The sequence below is a fragment of the Phodopus roborovskii genome, unplaced genomic scaffold, assembly GCF_943737965.1.
Source record: "Phodopus roborovskii unplaced genomic scaffold, PHOROB, whole genome shotgun sequence".
NCBI lineage: Eukaryota > Metazoa > Chordata > Mammalia > Rodentia > Cricetidae > Phodopus > Phodopus roborovskii.
Genome location: NW_026126433.1, coordinates 26,078,717 through 26,095,844, shown reverse-complemented (window position 1 = coordinate 26,095,844; position 17,128 = coordinate 26,078,717). Strand labels below are relative to the sequence as shown.

Below are 17,128 nucleotides of genomic sequence, written 5' to 3'. Positions count from 1 at the left end.
TTAACTACTAAATTATACTAACAACCACCTTCAAAAAATACAGAGGACTAACCAATCTTCAAATATTTCACTGATTACATAATAGTCTTTATTCTACTTATAGTCAAAGGATAGTTCTTCTGATGTCTCTGCCTGTTTAATGCTCTCTCACATCAGCCACAGTTTTTGTCAGCTGTTAAGATGACTCCATCCTTTATTATCTATTGCCATCATTCCTATTCCACCACCCAGCCACAGAAGTTAAACTTCAAGGTGCTGGATTGGTAAATGATGAGGATGGACTTATCACTCCTCTTTGGGCTCATGTATCATGAGAATGATATTTAGCAGTCCCACTGTGGGTCCAAATCAGGTGGAATCTGACAGAGTTTTATATATAGGGGGTTGGAGAGATGGTTTAGTCAGGGGGTAAAGTGTTTGCTATGCAAGCAAACACAAGAGAACCTGAGTCTAGATTCCCAGGACTCACCCAAAACCAGGTGTGGCAGCACGTACTGAAAAACTCCAAACCCAGTAAGATGGAGACATATCGTCGGGGCTTAGTGGACAGCAGCCTAGCTGAGATATTGAACTCTAGATTCAATGACAGACCCTATGTCAAAAGATAAGGTGGACAGTGATAGAGAAAGACTCCCAGTGTCCGGCTCCAGCTTCTGCATGCACATGCACAGGCTGTTTTATAAGCCACATGCCTAACAAAAGGTGTCCCAGTCAGTCTTCCCTTATATCCACTGAGTGACTCATGTCCCATGTCTCATAGTCAATGAAGATAGTGTGAGATATTTAGACCAGTAAGCACTTGTGTGTGTGTATGTGGGGGGTGCACGCGCACGCACACACACACACACACACACACACAACACAACACACACACACACACACACACACACATCACCTCGCCTAGGGGGAAATGACAGACTTTGTAAAAATTACAAATGGCATTTGTCTGTCAGCATCAAATGTTTTGTGAAACACACATTCCTCATGGTCAAGGTCCAAAGGCACAAACACCCGATTTTCCAAGAATCTGTGCCTGCCTCAGTGCCTTAAAGAACTACTATTAGCACAGATTTAGAGTAAATTCATTAGAGGATAATGATGAAGCATAAAGACATCCACTGCTGATTTTAATGACATTGACACAAACACAAGCCCATTGGCACCTGGGCAGAGAGTATTTTTTTATATTTCCTTCACATCACTGCTAATGATCCAGGCAGATTTAAATGAACCATACCGTGGCTTATCTGGAAAAATTCAATGTTTCTCTACAAATTACACATGTGGCTTGAGTTCGAATCCTGTGCAGGGAAAACGCAGAGACAGAGAGGAGACCCCTGTGAACTTTAGGGGTGGGACCAAGGTGAGGTCCTCCTGTATGAGAAATGGGCCTTTTTTCTGAAACTGTTCTGAACTTCTGGAATCACTGCTTCCCAAATACAACACAAACCCCCAACCTTGCCTTCTATACTTCAAAGCTAACACACAGAGACATTCCTTCAAGGTTAAAGTCATTTAGCAGTTGACACGCTAGGATGTCTGGGCTTTGTTCTTTGGGAGAGTCCATCATTTCTGAGGATTCCTTTATATAAAAATTAAAAAGACTCTTTCTCTAAAGATGGTCTTCTCAATATTTGATATGGCTTTGAGAAGAGCAAAATGGATGATTTTCATCAGGGTACCCATAGAAGCCTGCACAGAGCCCAGCACAGAATTCTCCAACTTTTCATTCACTGAAATCCCTGACCTATGGAATCTGATTATTGGCCAGCCCACACATTTTATCTTCCCCCTTTCCAATTGCTCACTGCCTCTGTGCAGTGGGAGACCAGTGGGAAACTGCACACCTGGATTATCCTTGGGATTATTTTGTCTCACAACACATCAAATACATAAAGTACATGGAGCACTCCGCAGCCAGAAACCACGTAGTAAGGGGAGTGACCAGTGAACCTGACTGGCTTTGAGGGAAGAATAGGATGTGAGTGGGCACACCGGGCTGGGTTCCATGCTGCCTTGTGAAGTCGAGGTTGTCTTAGCTTCTCTTAGCAGCAAGTCAATGGTGCTCTCATTCATGGGAGGAGGAAGGGACAGACTCCTTCTTGCAGGTGTCATGCTTGGCTTTGTGTCTTTCGAGGTGGTTGGAGCGGATGAAGGCCTGGCCGCAGCCCTCACACTGGTAGGGTCTCTCCCCATTGTGCAGCTGGATGTGCTGCGCCAACTCGGATGCAATGTGAAAGGCCCTGCCACACTCAGCACAGAGGAAGTCTTTGTCCCCAGAGTGGATCTGTTGGTGCCGCTTTAGGGTGGAGGAGCGGGCGAAGGCTTGACCGCACTCAGCACAATGAAAAGGCCTCTCGCCCGTGTGGATGCGCTGGTGGCGCAGCAGGCGCGAGGGCTGCGCAAAGGCCACACCGCAATCGGAGCACTTGAAGGGCCTCTGACCGGTGTGCAGCGTCTGGTGCTCCTGCAAGTTGGAGGATTTGGTGAAGCACTTGCCGCAGGTGGAGCAGGGAAAGGGCCGCTCGCCCGAGTGCACGCGCTGATGCTCCACCATGCGGCTGGCCACGGAGAACTCCCGGCCACAGGAGGAGCAGCGGAAAGGCTTGGTGCCCAGGTGCGTGCGCTGGTGGCGCAGTAGTGACAGAGGCCTGTTGAAGGTCAAGCCGCACTGGGTGCACGGGAAGGGTTTGTCGTTGCTGTGCATGTTGCGCTGGTGTTTGCGCAGATCGGAGGAGCGCACGAAGGCCCTACCACAGTCCGGGCACCCATAGGGTTTCTCGCCGGTGTGGGTGCGGATGTGCTTGCGGTGATCGGAGGACCAGGTGTACGTCTTGTCGCAGAAAGGGCATCGGTATGGCCGCTCGCCTGTGTGCAGGCGCCGGTGCTGCTGGAGCGTGCTGCGGTGAGAGTAGGCCTTCCCGCACAGCTGGCACACAAAGGGCTTGGTGCCATGGTGTTCTTGGGGGACCTGGAGTTTGCTGGACTTCTGGAAGGCCCGCCTGTCCTGCACGCACCTGGTAGGACTCTCCTCTTCCTGCCCTCTGTCTCCTGGGTCTACCTGGCTCTCAACTTTACTACTGCCCTGTACTCTGACCAAAGCTGCTGCTGGGCTGGTGGCGAAAGTGGCTGAAGTCTGAGCTGGGATGCTCTCAGATCTGGGAAGATGCTCCAGAGAGTTCTTATCTAGGGAGGATGTATCTGCTCTGTTCTGTGACCAAAATGATTCCCCACTATGCAAGAAACTGGTCCGGACTTCCAAGGCTGTGTCCTTGCTTGCCTTCTTGTTTCCATCATTGCACACAGAGACCCCGTGAGGCTGCCTCTGTGAGGAGGCTTTGCAAGGGGCACTGAGAACCTCCTCTAATCGAGGGAAGTCTTGAGTCTGGGTGATCTTTGGTTCCTTTTTTCCCTGGTTGGTGGTTCCCCCAGGCGTCTCCCCAGGTTTCTGCTCCACAAAGGCAGCGCTGGAGGACACAGACCATTTCTCTTCCTCCTCTTTGCAGGACTGAGTGTCCCACTGTAAGTCAGTATTGTTGTGAGTTACTAGAGAGCCACACTCCCTACCATCCTTGTCTTCACTCACCATGCTCATGCTCAACATCTGGGTGTCATGAATCATACTGCCAAGGGATACCTTGTTCCATCTTTCCTGGGGGTCCATTTGTGCTTCAGTGTGCCGGCACTTCAGTTGTCTGCTGCTCCTAGAAAGAGCTTTTGCTTGGCTCCGGGTTCCTGCAGAAGGAGGAGAGGGGTTAACAGCGAGTGTATTTAATAGACAGAGGTTATGCCTATGGCTCTTTTTCCTGCCGATAGTGATGCCACGCATACTGTTCAGCATCGTGGGATGAAGGAGGCTATGGGCTCTGCTGAAACTGCCATAGTCATCATCTCCCCTTCAGACATCCTTCTTGCTAGATGTCCAAGAGACAATTGGAGGTAAGAGGGTTAACTAGGTGTCCACACCTCTAATGCTAGCAATACAGATGTTCTCTGGGCTGGGGAAGCTAGATGAAACAGCAAGAAAGTCTTGGAGATACCCCAGACACTCTTATGATGTCCCCCGGTTGAATGACCAGGTTAGCATCCCTGCCAGGAAGGCAAGAGTGTTATCCTATCATGGGTATCTGGGGCTGCCTCTCAGGCACTGGAATGTATAAGCCACCTCTTTTGAAGGCAAAGAATAGTCCTCAGAAAAATGGGGGTAAGACCACAAGACACCAGATGAGTTCCTAAGTCATCTGTCTGCTTAAGCAAGGCCTTTACAGTCTTTGCAATAGATGAAAAGGCCCTAACTATTATGGAGGGTGAACAGAAGCAGTCAGAGAGAAAGGATGCCCACCTAGAATTTAAAAGGCTCATTTTAAGCATTCAGGGAATGTATATTCTATGTTCACCTTTAGCTTTAATGTTTAATCTTCCCCTAAGTGTGCCATATGAACCCCCGTTGCATGGTATGCCTAACATACCCCACATATCCCCAATTTGACAAACATCAACTTAAGGTTTGGACAGCAAGGCATGAGCTGTAGAAACCATCTGAGTCTTATTTTCAGTTTAATTTTGCTTTAGCTTGAAGACACAGACAAAGCCTCCTGAGTGCCAGTTAACAAGAACTGAATGTGTGGATGAGTGGCTTCCAAAGTGGGAAACTACCGAGGGCCTTGGAGTGAGAATGGGAAGTAGTCCCTGGCCAGTAGGGTGAGCTTGCTTTCATTTTGAGGGACCATCCTGAGAATGCCAGATACAATAAGCATTTTGGGGGTCACTTACTATACATTGACTGCTTCCCAGACACACTTTCATTTATTGAAACCTTCCAGATAAAGAACAACATAACTGTGTTTTTCCTACCATCTTGCAGACAGGACCCTGAGCCTTAATGAGGTTTTCTGACTGCCCAAGACCACACAGCTCACAGATACCAGCTCTGGGATTTCTCTCAGAACCCAAGCACTACCACCTCTTAGCTGAAGCCTCCCTGGCAGGGCCTGTTCTGGGGTTGGGCCATGCCAAGAGCAGCCACAGCATCCTGGGGTGGGGTGGCTGGCAGAGGGGGGAATGGGGAGGGGAACTGCTGCTCTCTGCAGGCATCAAAGCCCCTTGTGTTTTCTGAGCCAGGGAACCTTGGCTGGGCTGGCTGAGCATTGGACTCCTCCCTGTGCTCATTGACCCAGATTGCCCTCTGCAGGAGAAAGACGACGCCAGGGCTGACTGAGCCAGGAAGCACACTGTATAGACTTGGGCTGGGGCAGCAAGGGATGTTAGTCACTAACAGTAACTATCACCAAACTCCCTGGCTGCTTGCAGCACTACCCACTCCCACCTCGGCAGGGATGACAGGAGCTGTCTTGGAACTTGGTAGGTCCTGTACCTATCTTACTAAACTGTACTCTCCACACTCCTACCTGCCCAATGCCCGGTGTGACTCTGTGTGTGTGTGTGTGTGTGTGTGTGTGTGTGTGTGTGTAGTGGGGAGAGGCAGGAAGGAAGCCTCACTTTTGATTTTGCATACAGAAGCTGTGAATTAAGGGAAGACATATTGTAAACCTGCCTGTGTTCAGCATTTTGTGTCCTTTTATGTCGTGAAGCCCAGGGGTTAATCCTCTGGGTGCCCTGGCCTCATAACATGTCAGAGTGTGGCTGGTGTGTGTTTGACAAGAAACCAAGACTGCAATATTTTCAGCATTGGGGATCTTGGAGAGCAATGTGTACCTGTGAAGAGACTCACATCTAGCAAACTCCAGATGACTAGCATGTTAGGTCAGGCCTGGAATCTCCCAGCTGGTGATACAGGGATGCTGGACTTGTATGTAACAGATACCTAGGGTCTCATCCTCTCTCTGTGATATGTTGTTCACATTCCTCTTGTCTGCTCTGTGGACCACTCTCCTGACCCGTTCCTCACCCATATGCACCCTGTTCTCCAAAACCTGTGTCTTGTTGCCTCCTCAGAGCATCAGGCAGGCTTCTCCTAGCTTCTCCTTCTCGGGAGCCTCAGGAGAGATTGCCTTTCTTGACAGGATGTGGTAAGCCACATCGCAGTGAACAAACACAGTCACCCAGCCTTCTTCCTTCTATAACATTATAAACCTTTGCTCTTTCTTAGAGGGAAGGCTATGAGGAGATCAGGGACTCAGGGCATGGATATCTGGCCAAGTCTGCACAAATATACCTGGTTGGGAAGATGAACACTGAGAAGGTGGCGTGGCTAGAACATCTGCTCTCCAGACACACTGGTTCCGAAGCCACGAGAGCACAGCCCTTTGCTGCACTTCATCTATACCCATCAGCCAGCCGTGGACTAGTGCACACCCGGTTCTCCCACTCCATACATAGACGCTCTTCACAAGCCTAGCCTGGGGCCTAGTCCTGCTCGTGCTTAAGCCTGCTCTGCTCCAGGACTCCGACCAGCTTGCACTAACTCAGGCCACCTCCCACCTCCTCTACTTAGGCCCTCGCTCTTTACTTCTGGCTTTCACACATAAACAGCTGCTTACCTGGAAAATGCAGACAACAGTGGAGAACACCCTGCCCAGGCTTTGTCACACTTGGCGTCTCTAGGCTACTGAAGCCAGTTTCCTGTTAGCAGAGACAGGGTCTCAGTGTCTCACCCTTTTGTGTCCAGTGCAGCAGCTTCAGAGAGAGGCTCAGGAGGTGGGACCAACGTGAGGCATTCAACCTTCCTGCCTGCATCCATGGAGCAGCCCTCCCTCTGCCTGAACTGAACTAAACCTCAGGCTTTGAGTTCCCGCCTTCCCTTCCTGCCACAGCTGGCTCTCCTCCCTTCCACTCCCTCCTCAGAGGCCTCCCAGTCCTCCTGCAGGTGGCCCTAGACCTCCTGTTTGCTCCCACTCCTTCCTCTCACAGAGCAAACCATTCTTCCTTCACTCCAGCCCTGCTACGCTCAGGAGCCTTTCAGGAAAAAGCCTGATGCATCATTCCCTCATTCTGGTCTCTGCCTTCTTCCCTATTCTAGTGTCCACCTTTTCCACTATTCTAGGACTTACCTTCTCCCCTATTCCAGCACTCACCTCACTCTAGTACCCACCTAGTACCCACCTTCTCCCTATTCTAGTGCTCACCTATATAGAGCTGTGGGTTGAGCAGGGGTGGGAAGTAACCCTTGAATTCTTTTATTAGTCCAAATATTAGCTCAGAAATGCTCCTGGCAATTTAGCTGGTGCATGAGGTATGGGGAGATGGTTTATGCCCTGGATCTCTTTCCATCTCTCAGCAATGATTCCCATACTGATCTATTATTAAGAGAAGAGTTGCAAGGCTCAGTAGTTTTAAACTTATAAGCACTCAAAATTAATATACTAAAAATACAAACAAACGCACAAAACCCCACATACATAATAGTCTTTTGTTGGAGCAAACGCTTAGGACATTAAAATAGGAATTTGGAATATGTTACCTGTGATGTCACCATGAAACCAAACATAATGCTGGTTGGCAGGAAGGTTCTGGGTCTGGGTTTGGATTTCACTACCCACTAGTTTGACCTTGGACAAGTTATTTAATATCTGTGTCCCTTAGCTCCTCGTCTAAAAAGTGGGGATCAGGACAGCTTCACCATCATGAAGGGCTTTGGAAGATTAAGTTGATAATACATGGCAAGAGCCCAGCACAGTGTCCAGAACATACAAAGTATACAGAAAAATTAGCTTGGAAATTATGTGTGGTGGAGTGTACCTGTTATCCCAGCCCTCAGAGGGTGAGGCAAGAACTCCTGTGAGGTTAATGTGCATTACACATTAGACCAGTGCTGGGCGAAAGAAAAAAGAGAGGAGAGGGATGGAGGGAGGGAGAGTGGCCAACTGTTCTCATTACTGTGATGATGTTGCTGATTTCCTGGATAAGGTGGCTCTTTTTATGCCCGTATGGCCCTTTTGGTGCTATAATTCTGACAGAAACATTTGCACCTAACAACAATGCTCTGGCTGTGATTAGAGAGTGGATTACTCTGCTCTTTGGTGTTTTGCAGGCAAGACTTTGAGGGTAGGAGGCATGAAATGTAGATGTCTTCATACTCTCTGAGTCTATACAGAGCTCATGAAGCCCACATCCCAATGTTTGTCCATAGCCCAAGTGTCTTAAGCGGCCATATCCTCAAGCTTTCAGACTTAGATACATTTACAGGAAAATTGTGAATCCTTTGTAGATTTGTGAACAGGCCTATCGAGTTGATCGGTGAACTTGGGTTGTGTGTGACAGATACATCAAGCAGTAATCAGTTCTTACACTCAGCTTATGCTAATATAACACTCCAGCCTCTCAGCTAATCCCTACTCTCACTGTTGGCCATTTTGTCTTCACACACTTACTCTAAGGGCCACAAGGCATTGAACAGTTGGCTTAGACCACACTCTTGCCCTTCTTTTTTAAGAACTGGAAGCTGCAGAGGTGGCTCAGGTGGCAAAGTACTTGCCATGTGATTTTGGATCCAGGGCATCCACATAAAAAAGCAGATACACCTGAGCATCTGTAATCCAGATGTTGAGGAGGTAGATACAGATACAGGAGGACCCCTTGGGTTCTCTGTTCAGCCAGGTTAGCCTAATTGGTAAATTCCAAGACAATGGGATATACTGAGAAAAAAAAATCAAGGTAGAGAAGCAATAGAAGGAGACAGCCAGTTTTGACTTCTGGCCTCTGTGTGTGTGTGTGTGTGTGTGTGTGTGTGTGTGTGTGTGTGTGTGTGTGTTGTGTTGTGTTTGTGTGTGCATTTAACCCACATAAATACATACACAAGCACATACAAAAATATACTTGATAAATGAATAAATAAGAACTCTGTCATTCTATCTGGCACCTCAGGCATGCAAACAAAGGAGATATTGTCTTAATTTTGTGTTGCAAGTCTCCTTTAAAATTTAGCATTTCCCCCTGAGCTGTTCAACTTGGCAGTGTGCAAATATGGATCTGCCTGCCTATTGGGGGAGAGGGAAGAAAGGAGTCATTGAAGGAGAACCCTGAAGCATAGGAATAGAATGGGGCACTGGCCTCTTATGATACCTCATAAGAGTGGCAGAGCTCAGTGCTGCCTGTCAGCCACACAGGCTGCATGGAGCTAAGTGGTGTCGCTGGAAGAGAGGCTATGCTGTCTCCATCTTCAAGGATGCTGTGGACACTTGGTTGAGTTCATGAACTAGTGTTATATCTGGATCCAGGACTAGATTGTGATGCCTGAGAAGTTCTCCAAGTCCCGTCTAGATCTTTGAAGCTAGGATTGCCTCTTGTCCATGTTCTCTGTGGTCAGGTGTCAGCATAGTATCCCAGCTGCTATCAAACACTGGGAACAATTGGTGAGGTACAGGACCATCTATTTTATGCCCTGCCCCTTTATCACCCTTAGAGAAGATACATGGATCCACTTGAGTGACCCATGCATGCTCAAGACTCTGAATATTCTTATTCAATCAGACAACAAAGCTCATTAGTAAGAGTATGCCCATGGAAAGTAAAACTTAGCCCTAACAGGATCTATCACTTAGTTTTGAGGACTTGGTTTTAAATCTCAGTTCTATTTTGTCTGGTCTTGCTCAATGTATTTAACTTCTTTGAGCCTCAGATGTCCTGAGTATAAAATAGAATATGAATATTTTCATGAAGACAGAGTATGCTGACCCACACTTGTAATACTAGCATTCAGGAAACTGAGGCAAGAGAATCTTGAGTTTGGTGCCTGTCTGGGATACAGTTAAGATACAGTTGAGATAAAGGCTAACTTAGGACATGTAGTGAGACCATTTCTCCAAAAAGAAGTATACACACACACACACACACACACACACACACACACACACACACACACACACTTTAATAATATTATTGTTGTAAAATAACATTAAAACATTTTTGGAAGCATTCAGCCCAGTTTTAGCTATATAACAACCATTTGTACTGGCTAGTTATGAGTCAACTTGACACAAGCTAGAGTCATCACAGTGGAAGGACCCTTAGTTGAGAAAATGCCTCCATGAAATCCAGATGTAAGGCATTTACCTAATTAGTGATCAATGGGGGAGGGCCTGGCCCATTGTGGATGGTGCAGTCCTTGGACTAGTGATCCTGGGTTCTATAAGAAAGCAGGCTGAGCAAGCCAGGGGAAGCAAGCCAGTAAGCAGGCCCCCTCCATGGCCTCTGCATCAACTCCTGCCTCCAGATTCTTGCCCTATTTGAGTTCCTGTCCTGACTTCCTTCGGTGATAAACAGCAATGTAGAAGTGTAAGCTGAATAAATCCTTTCCACTTCAACTTCCTTTTGGTCATAGAGTTTCATCACAGCAACAGAAACTCTAAGACACCATTTTTAATGCATACAGGTATGTGTGTGAGTATATGCATTCATGTATGTGTGTAGATGTCTGTGTGTGCATATGGCACATATGGTGGCCAGAAATTAACCCTGGGTATTATTCTTCAGGGGCCAACCACCTTGATTTTTAAGACAGGGTCTCTTATTGACCAATACAAGTTCACTTATTGGATTTTACTTGAATAGTCTAGGCTGACTGGCCAGCACACTCCAGGGATTGACCTAGGTCTGCCTCACCAATGCTAAGATTGCAAGTGTCTTCCCCCAGGCCCATGTGTGTTGTTGTTGTTGCTGCTGTTGTTTTTGTTTATGTCGGTGCTTGGCATTAAACTCAGGCCCTCATGTCCCTTGCATCAAACACTTAACTGTGCCCACCACCAGCCTCCTTATTTTTCAATAAATCATAACTCTTACATTGTATCCTTGAAATAGTAGGAGCTTGCCAATGCCCTTGCCTCATCCCTACTACTCTAGAAGTTGCTCTGGATCGCTCTGATCTCAAAGGGAGTCTTTGTTCTGGCTCTGAGTCTTCTTCCCTTGCTTAACATGTTCACACTGAGATAATATCCAGTCATTGGGAGCTGGGAATGCTTCCAGAAGCAGTAACATCATAAATATGTGCTCTTCGTTCTGTGTTACCCTTGGCACGTATGACAATTAGTGATGGGGTGGGAGGTCCGTCCTCTAGAAAAGATGTCAAGCATCAGAGGGCTTTGTATGTCAGCTCTCCCGGTAGCTCCGGCAGGACAGTGCCCAGCTTATAGCTTTCTCTCCCCTACCCACCTCATACCTGCAGTGATGGTTATCAAGAAAAAAAGAGGTCAAATATTCACATTCTCTTTTGACTTGGCTTAAGGTTTCCTTGGTCCAGGTCACAGAGGCCCAGCCTCTTCTCTCCGCATCCCATCTCACCTTTGGTGCTTTGGGATTCCCCCCATAAGTCTCCGGTATTTGAATACTTGGTCTCTGGTTGGAAGTCCTGTTTGGTTTGGAGAGGCTTAGGACCTGTGGATTTGCTAGAAAAAGTGTATTCCTGGAGGCAGGCTTTGAGGGTTCAGCGCACACAGTTTCCAGTGCGTCCTGTCCACTTCCTGCTTGTGCTTCAAGATGTCAGTTCTCACCTGCTGTTCCCGCCACCATTTCTCCCTGCTGCCTGCTACCTGCTAGTTCCATTCCACCTCCCTGGACTCCAACCCTCTGGAAATGTAAGCCCAAAATAAACTCTTTCTTCTAAAAGTTGCCTTGGTCACAGTGCTTTACAACAGCAACAGGATGATAACTAATACATCACTCTTGGGACCTTGCAGAAGAACAAGAAAAACACCACAAAAGAAACCTTTGTAAGGTCCCTGCACTTTCTGCTCTCCTGTTGCCTTTGCTGGTCTTTCCGAGCTCAAGGTTGGAAGGCTGGGGAAGTATGAGATACTGCATGTCTTTAATTGGTGAACACACTGAAATAGAACACTCTGCTCTCGTGTCCACAGGAATCTCTTTATTTGTGGATTACCAGAGTCCTGGGGTATAGTAAAAATTATTGAGAAATCAAATTTTAGAAACTATCTGATGCAACCCTCTGTTTTCCAGAGGTTGGAATACACGTATTCACTTGTTTGCTCTGCCGTGCATTTATTCATTCATCCAATATTTGTCCACCTCCATTATGTCAGGGTTTTTCAAACTTCCAGACAGAACCTGCAAATAGGACAAGGATCATTTTAGAGCCACAGCCTACATTCTTTTTAGGACAGACTATACCAAAAATGTCTCACACACAGTATAAAACTTACTGTTTAGGTAATTTTGATTTTAATTATATGTATGAAATATGTATATAGCAGTTAAAATACATCTTGATTGTTTTTTTTTTTTTTTTTTTTTTTTACTTATTTTGTAAACTTGACCTAAGCTAGAGGAGGGAACCACAACTGAGAAAATGCCTCCATAATATTAGCCTGCAGGGAAGGGAAGCTTTGGAATTATCTTAATTAGTGATTTATATTGGGGAGGGGATTCCAATTCATTGAAGGTGGTGCCATTCCTGAGCTGGTGGTCTGTGTGTATAAGAAAGCAGGGTGAAGCCAGGCAATGGTGTCACACGCCTTTAATCCCAGCATTCAGGAGACAGATGCAGGAGGATCTCTGTGAGTTCTACAGAATGAGTTTCAGGACAGCCAGGGCTGTTTCACAGAGAAGCCCTGTCTCAACTGTTGAGAGAGAGAGAGAGAGAGAGAGAGAGAGAGAGAGAGAGAGAGAGAGAGAGAGGAAGAAGAAGAAGAAAAGAAGAAAGAACAAAAAAGAAGAGAAAGAAGGAGGAGAAGGAGGAGCCAGGCTGAAGCCGGGTATAGTAGCACATGCATTTAATACCAGAAGCAGGAAGATCTCTGTGAGTTCAAGGCCAGTCTGATGTACAGAATGAATTCCAGGACAGCCAGACTGTTTCACAGAGAAACCCTGTCTCAAAAAGCCAAAGAAGGAGAAGGAGAGAAAGAAAGAATAACAAGAGAGAAGAGAAAAAGGAGGAAAAGGAGGAGGAGGCAGGCTGAAGCTGGGCATAGTAGCGCATGCATGTAATCCCAGAACTCAGGAGGCAGGGGCAGGAGGATCTCTATGAGTTAGAGGCTGGTGTGGTCTCATGATAAGCTCTAGGCCAGCCCAGAGCAACATACAGAGACCCTCATCTCAAAAAATCAAAGCAAAATAAAATGCAGACAAAGAATTTCAGGCTGAATAAATCTGATCAAGCCATAAGAAACAAACCAATATGCAGCATTCCTCAGCTAGGTTCCTGCCTCTACGTTCCTGGCCTGACTTCCTTCTGTGATGGACTATGTTAAGGAACTGCACACTGAAATAAACTTTTTCCTCCCAAGTTGCTTTTGAACATGGTGTTTAATCACAGCAATGGAAACCCTAACAAAGACATAATGGAAACTCTATTTTATATTCTTGTTGTTTTGATTCGTGATCAAAAATGTATGAGGCCTTTGAGGTCCCCAAACTATACAGGTTATGGCCATTGCCTTTGGTTGCCCATTAGAACTGGATGCTAATACTGTGTTGCTTGAGACACCACAGACTTTGGTTACAAAATACAGAGAAGCTATGCTAGAGCTGAGCTGGAAGCTTTCTTCCTGCTCCATAGCCTGCATAGTGCTGGAAGTTACTCTACAGGCAAGTCAGGGAGGTGTCAGCGGTGGTGTTTCCCAGCTGGGGACCTTGAAGCAAACAGTGGCTAATGTAGAGAGTCATGTTTGGTAAGAGGTACTGAGGACAAGTGACTATAGGGTGCTCAGCCTTAAATAAGACATACACACCACTCTTCCACGGCTCAGAGATCGTGGAAAAGAGGACAGAAAGAATGTAAGGGCCTGAACTTAAGGAAAGGGGGCAGTGGAACACCCTCTGATGGACATGGCATGAACAAGGCACTCATGAACTGGTAACAGCTGTGGTTGTCTGCATAAGCCTGCACAGGATAGAGCCAACAAACCTTCACTGATGAGGAGGATCTCGTGGGTCCCCCACCCTGTCAGGGGAGCTAACAGCAGTCTATAGATACTTGGGGAGAGGAAGTCATTGTCTTTAGCCATGTATCCACCTGAGAGGAAGTCGTCATCTTTACCCCATGTATCCACCAGTGAGTTACTCACATCCAGAGAACAGCTTCGAATCCATGCCTGTGTGGGTCACAACACAAAATCAAAAATATAACAAGAAAAGTAGGAAAGTAGCATAGAGACTTGGTTGAAGACGGAAGGAGACTAGGGAGATGGAGGTAGGTGGAGGCCAAGAAGGGAGATGAATGAGACCCGAGTGTATTATACACATCAATGAAATTATCAATTAATACATTAATTAAAAAACACTTAAAACATCAGCTTTATACTAACCGTGCTGTACACAAGCATAACCAAAAGGCCTAATTATGATGATTGGAGGCTCACTGGGTCCACATAGCACCTTGAATCTGCATTCCAAAAAGTTCCCTCATAATTCTGAAGCATGAGTTACACGTACACCAAGGAGAAGCCAGATCCCAAGCTGGCACGTGGAGGAGCCGGATCGTGTCTTGCTCTGTGCGGGCTTTACCTGTCTGAAAACTCAGATCCATCTGCAGCAGACACTGCCGAATGAAAGCAATTCAGAAGACAATAACAAGAAATCCCTTTAATTAGCTTTGCCTGGGCTTTGAGAAGCCTTCCTTTAAAGAAGGCTTTTGCGCTGGCTTCAAAGGGTGAATTTCTTGTTTGTTGGGCAGAGGGCAAGGACAAGTGTCTCCCAGCTTTCAAATTCCTCCGCATCTTTTCTGGCCCTTGGGAGAGCAGCAGTACTCTGGACCAGGGTAGCGCCTCCTGACTCCCTGTACTCGGGCTCCCCCTGTGGCTCACAAGAACATTGCCGCTGGGATTCCGTCTTCCATCTTCAGTCTTCCCAGGTCACACCACCTACAGACACTGGCAGGGGTACAAGAGGCCTTTTCTTTCCAAGGCCCCCATCACGCCCACATGCCTCTCCTCACAGCTGTCTAAGTCGGCTGCCTGAACACAGAAGCAATTCACAGAAGAGAAGGAAGGGCGACTGAGGTTTCCATAAAAACACACCCCCCTTTTCCTCTTTCAACCGCTGCACTGCGGCACATTGCTGGAGAGGGCCTCTCTTCATCCAGCTCTGGCTGTGGGTATGAAGCCAGGTAGCTGGAGAGAAATTTCCTCTTCTGATGCAGTACTTCTCTGAGCATGTGGATTTTCCTAGCCAGGGTGAATTGAGGCCAAATTTAGCCCCACACCACAGCGGTGAACTTGCAAGGCACAGGGTGAGAGCTCAGTGCGTAACAACTACGTGGATCAAGGGGCAGAAAAGTACCACAGATTAAAAATCAACAACAAAAACAGAAAGGAGAGTCCCTTTGTCATCTGTGCCCTGTGATTCCTCCCAGCAGTTAATGACATTTGCCGGTCTCTCCACACGTGGCCCCCAAACTGGAGGTAGTGTCTGGGCGCATCTGGTCTAGCCATTGCTAGCAGAATAGAACCAGCCATTCCTTTTTCTAGACTGACAGCTTTGCCCTTGCTCGATGGTAATGGCAGTCTCCTACAGTTGGACAAGTGGACTTCTGTCTCTGGTTGAACTGTGTCGTAGGAAGCAGACAACAAGATAAGACAGAGTTTGGGTACAAGCCATCAGTGAGAGACCCTGAAGTAGCTCTGAAGCAGGGGGGGGGGGCGGGGAGGCGAGTCAGCAGGATAGGCCTCAGACAACCCTGGCAGGAAATTTTACTGCAAAAGCGTTCTGGCTAGAATGTCCAGCAATAGACTGAGAGATTTGAGTGTTACAGCACACATGTCAGGAGAGGCAAGGAGCATAGGGAGGGCGTGGTCCTGGAAGTCTCCTCTGAGCTGGGGAGATCCTGATAAGCCATCAGCTGGAGGGTGTCTGCTAGCCACACTTCCTGCTGGATCCACACAGCGAGTACTCTCTAATGGAAGATCTGGACAGCACAGCACCATGGGAACGTGACCCCTGAACCCCGGAGTGACACCTAAGTTCTCCCCTCACAAGCCAGTCCAGTGGAGAAGCTCTTGGGAGAAGATGCTGTCAAGGGTAAGAGAGTTCTCTCTTATCGCTCAGTGCCAGATTCAGCACCCTCTTCACCTCCCCTACCCCATTTACTTTGCAAGCCTTGCACACTCTGGCTCCCATCCCCCAGTCAACTGAAATTGCCACAGGGAGATGATCACCATATGCAATGATTCCTTTTCAGTCCCCTGCTCCATCTGTCAGCCTCAACCAACTTTCCTCCCCTTCCCTTCTCTTTACTTCCCTTCCCTTCTCTTCCCTTCCCTTCTCTTCCCTTCCCTTCCCTCCCCTTCCCTTCTCTTCCCTTCCTTCCCCTTCCCTTCTTTTCTCTTCTTTTCCCTTCCCTTCCTTTCCCTTCTTTTCCCTTCTTTTCCCTTCCCTTCCTTTCCCTTCTTTTCTCTTCCCTTCCCTCCCCTCCCCTTCCCTCCCCTCCCCTCCCCTCCCCTCCCCTTCCCTTCCCTTCTCTTCCCTTCCCTTCCCTTCCCTTCCTTTCCCCTCCCTTCCCTTCCCTCCCCTCCCCTCCCCTTCCCTTCTCTTCCCTTCTTTTCCCTCCCCTTCTCTTCCCTTCCCTCCCCTCCCCTCCCCTCCCCTTCCCTCCCCTCCCCTCCCCTTCCCTCCCCTCCCCTTCCCTTCTCTTCCCTTCCTTTCCCTTCTTTTCCCTCCCCTCCCCTCCCCTCCCGTCCCCTTCCCTTCCCTTCCCTTCCCTTCCCAGGCCTCCTTATGTGGTACTGTGCTGTCCATTGTTCTGGGCTTACTTCTTAGCTCTAGATGTCAGTGTTTACAGGGATTCATCCTAGCCCTGCCCTCCTCTTCCTCTGGCTTCCTCCTGCCCCCACCCCACTCCCTTTCTTCTCCTCCTCCTTCAGGCTCCTCTTCCCTCTCCCTCCCCTCATGCCTCTCTACAGTTTGTACATTATCTCATCCATATCTGTGGCCTTAAATTCCTTCTCTATTCTAAAAACTACCAAATATACATCTCTGGGTTCTAAATTTGTACATTCCACTGCCTACTTAACTCATTAACATCCTAAACTTAACCATCTAAAACTGAATTTCACAAACCTGCTCTTCTCCCAGACTTTGCTATCTCAAATATAAATGTCACCATCAACAATCAAGTTGATTTAAATTTAGGAGTTATCCCTTCACCGTGGTTTCTCTCACCCTCCAATCTCATGAATCAGCACATAGGAGTCCTGCCCTTGTTTGGGTTTTCTCTATTGCAACA

The 17,128-nt window shown here is 47.5% G+C and overlaps 1 protein-coding gene across 1 annotated transcript in view; it reads right to left on the bottom strand.

The window, feature by feature from the left end:
* Positions 1-2,068: 2,068 nt before the first annotated feature.
* Znf648 (zinc finger protein 648) overlaps positions 2,069-17,128 on the bottom strand; it is a 41,419-nt gene continuing 26,359 nt past the window's right edge. The window contains exon 2 of the mRNA XM_051185737.1: positions 2,069-3,735. Within this exon, the coding sequence (XP_051041694.1) occupies positions 2,069-3,735 (1,667 nt within the window). The remainder of the gene's footprint in view (positions 3,736-17,128) is intronic.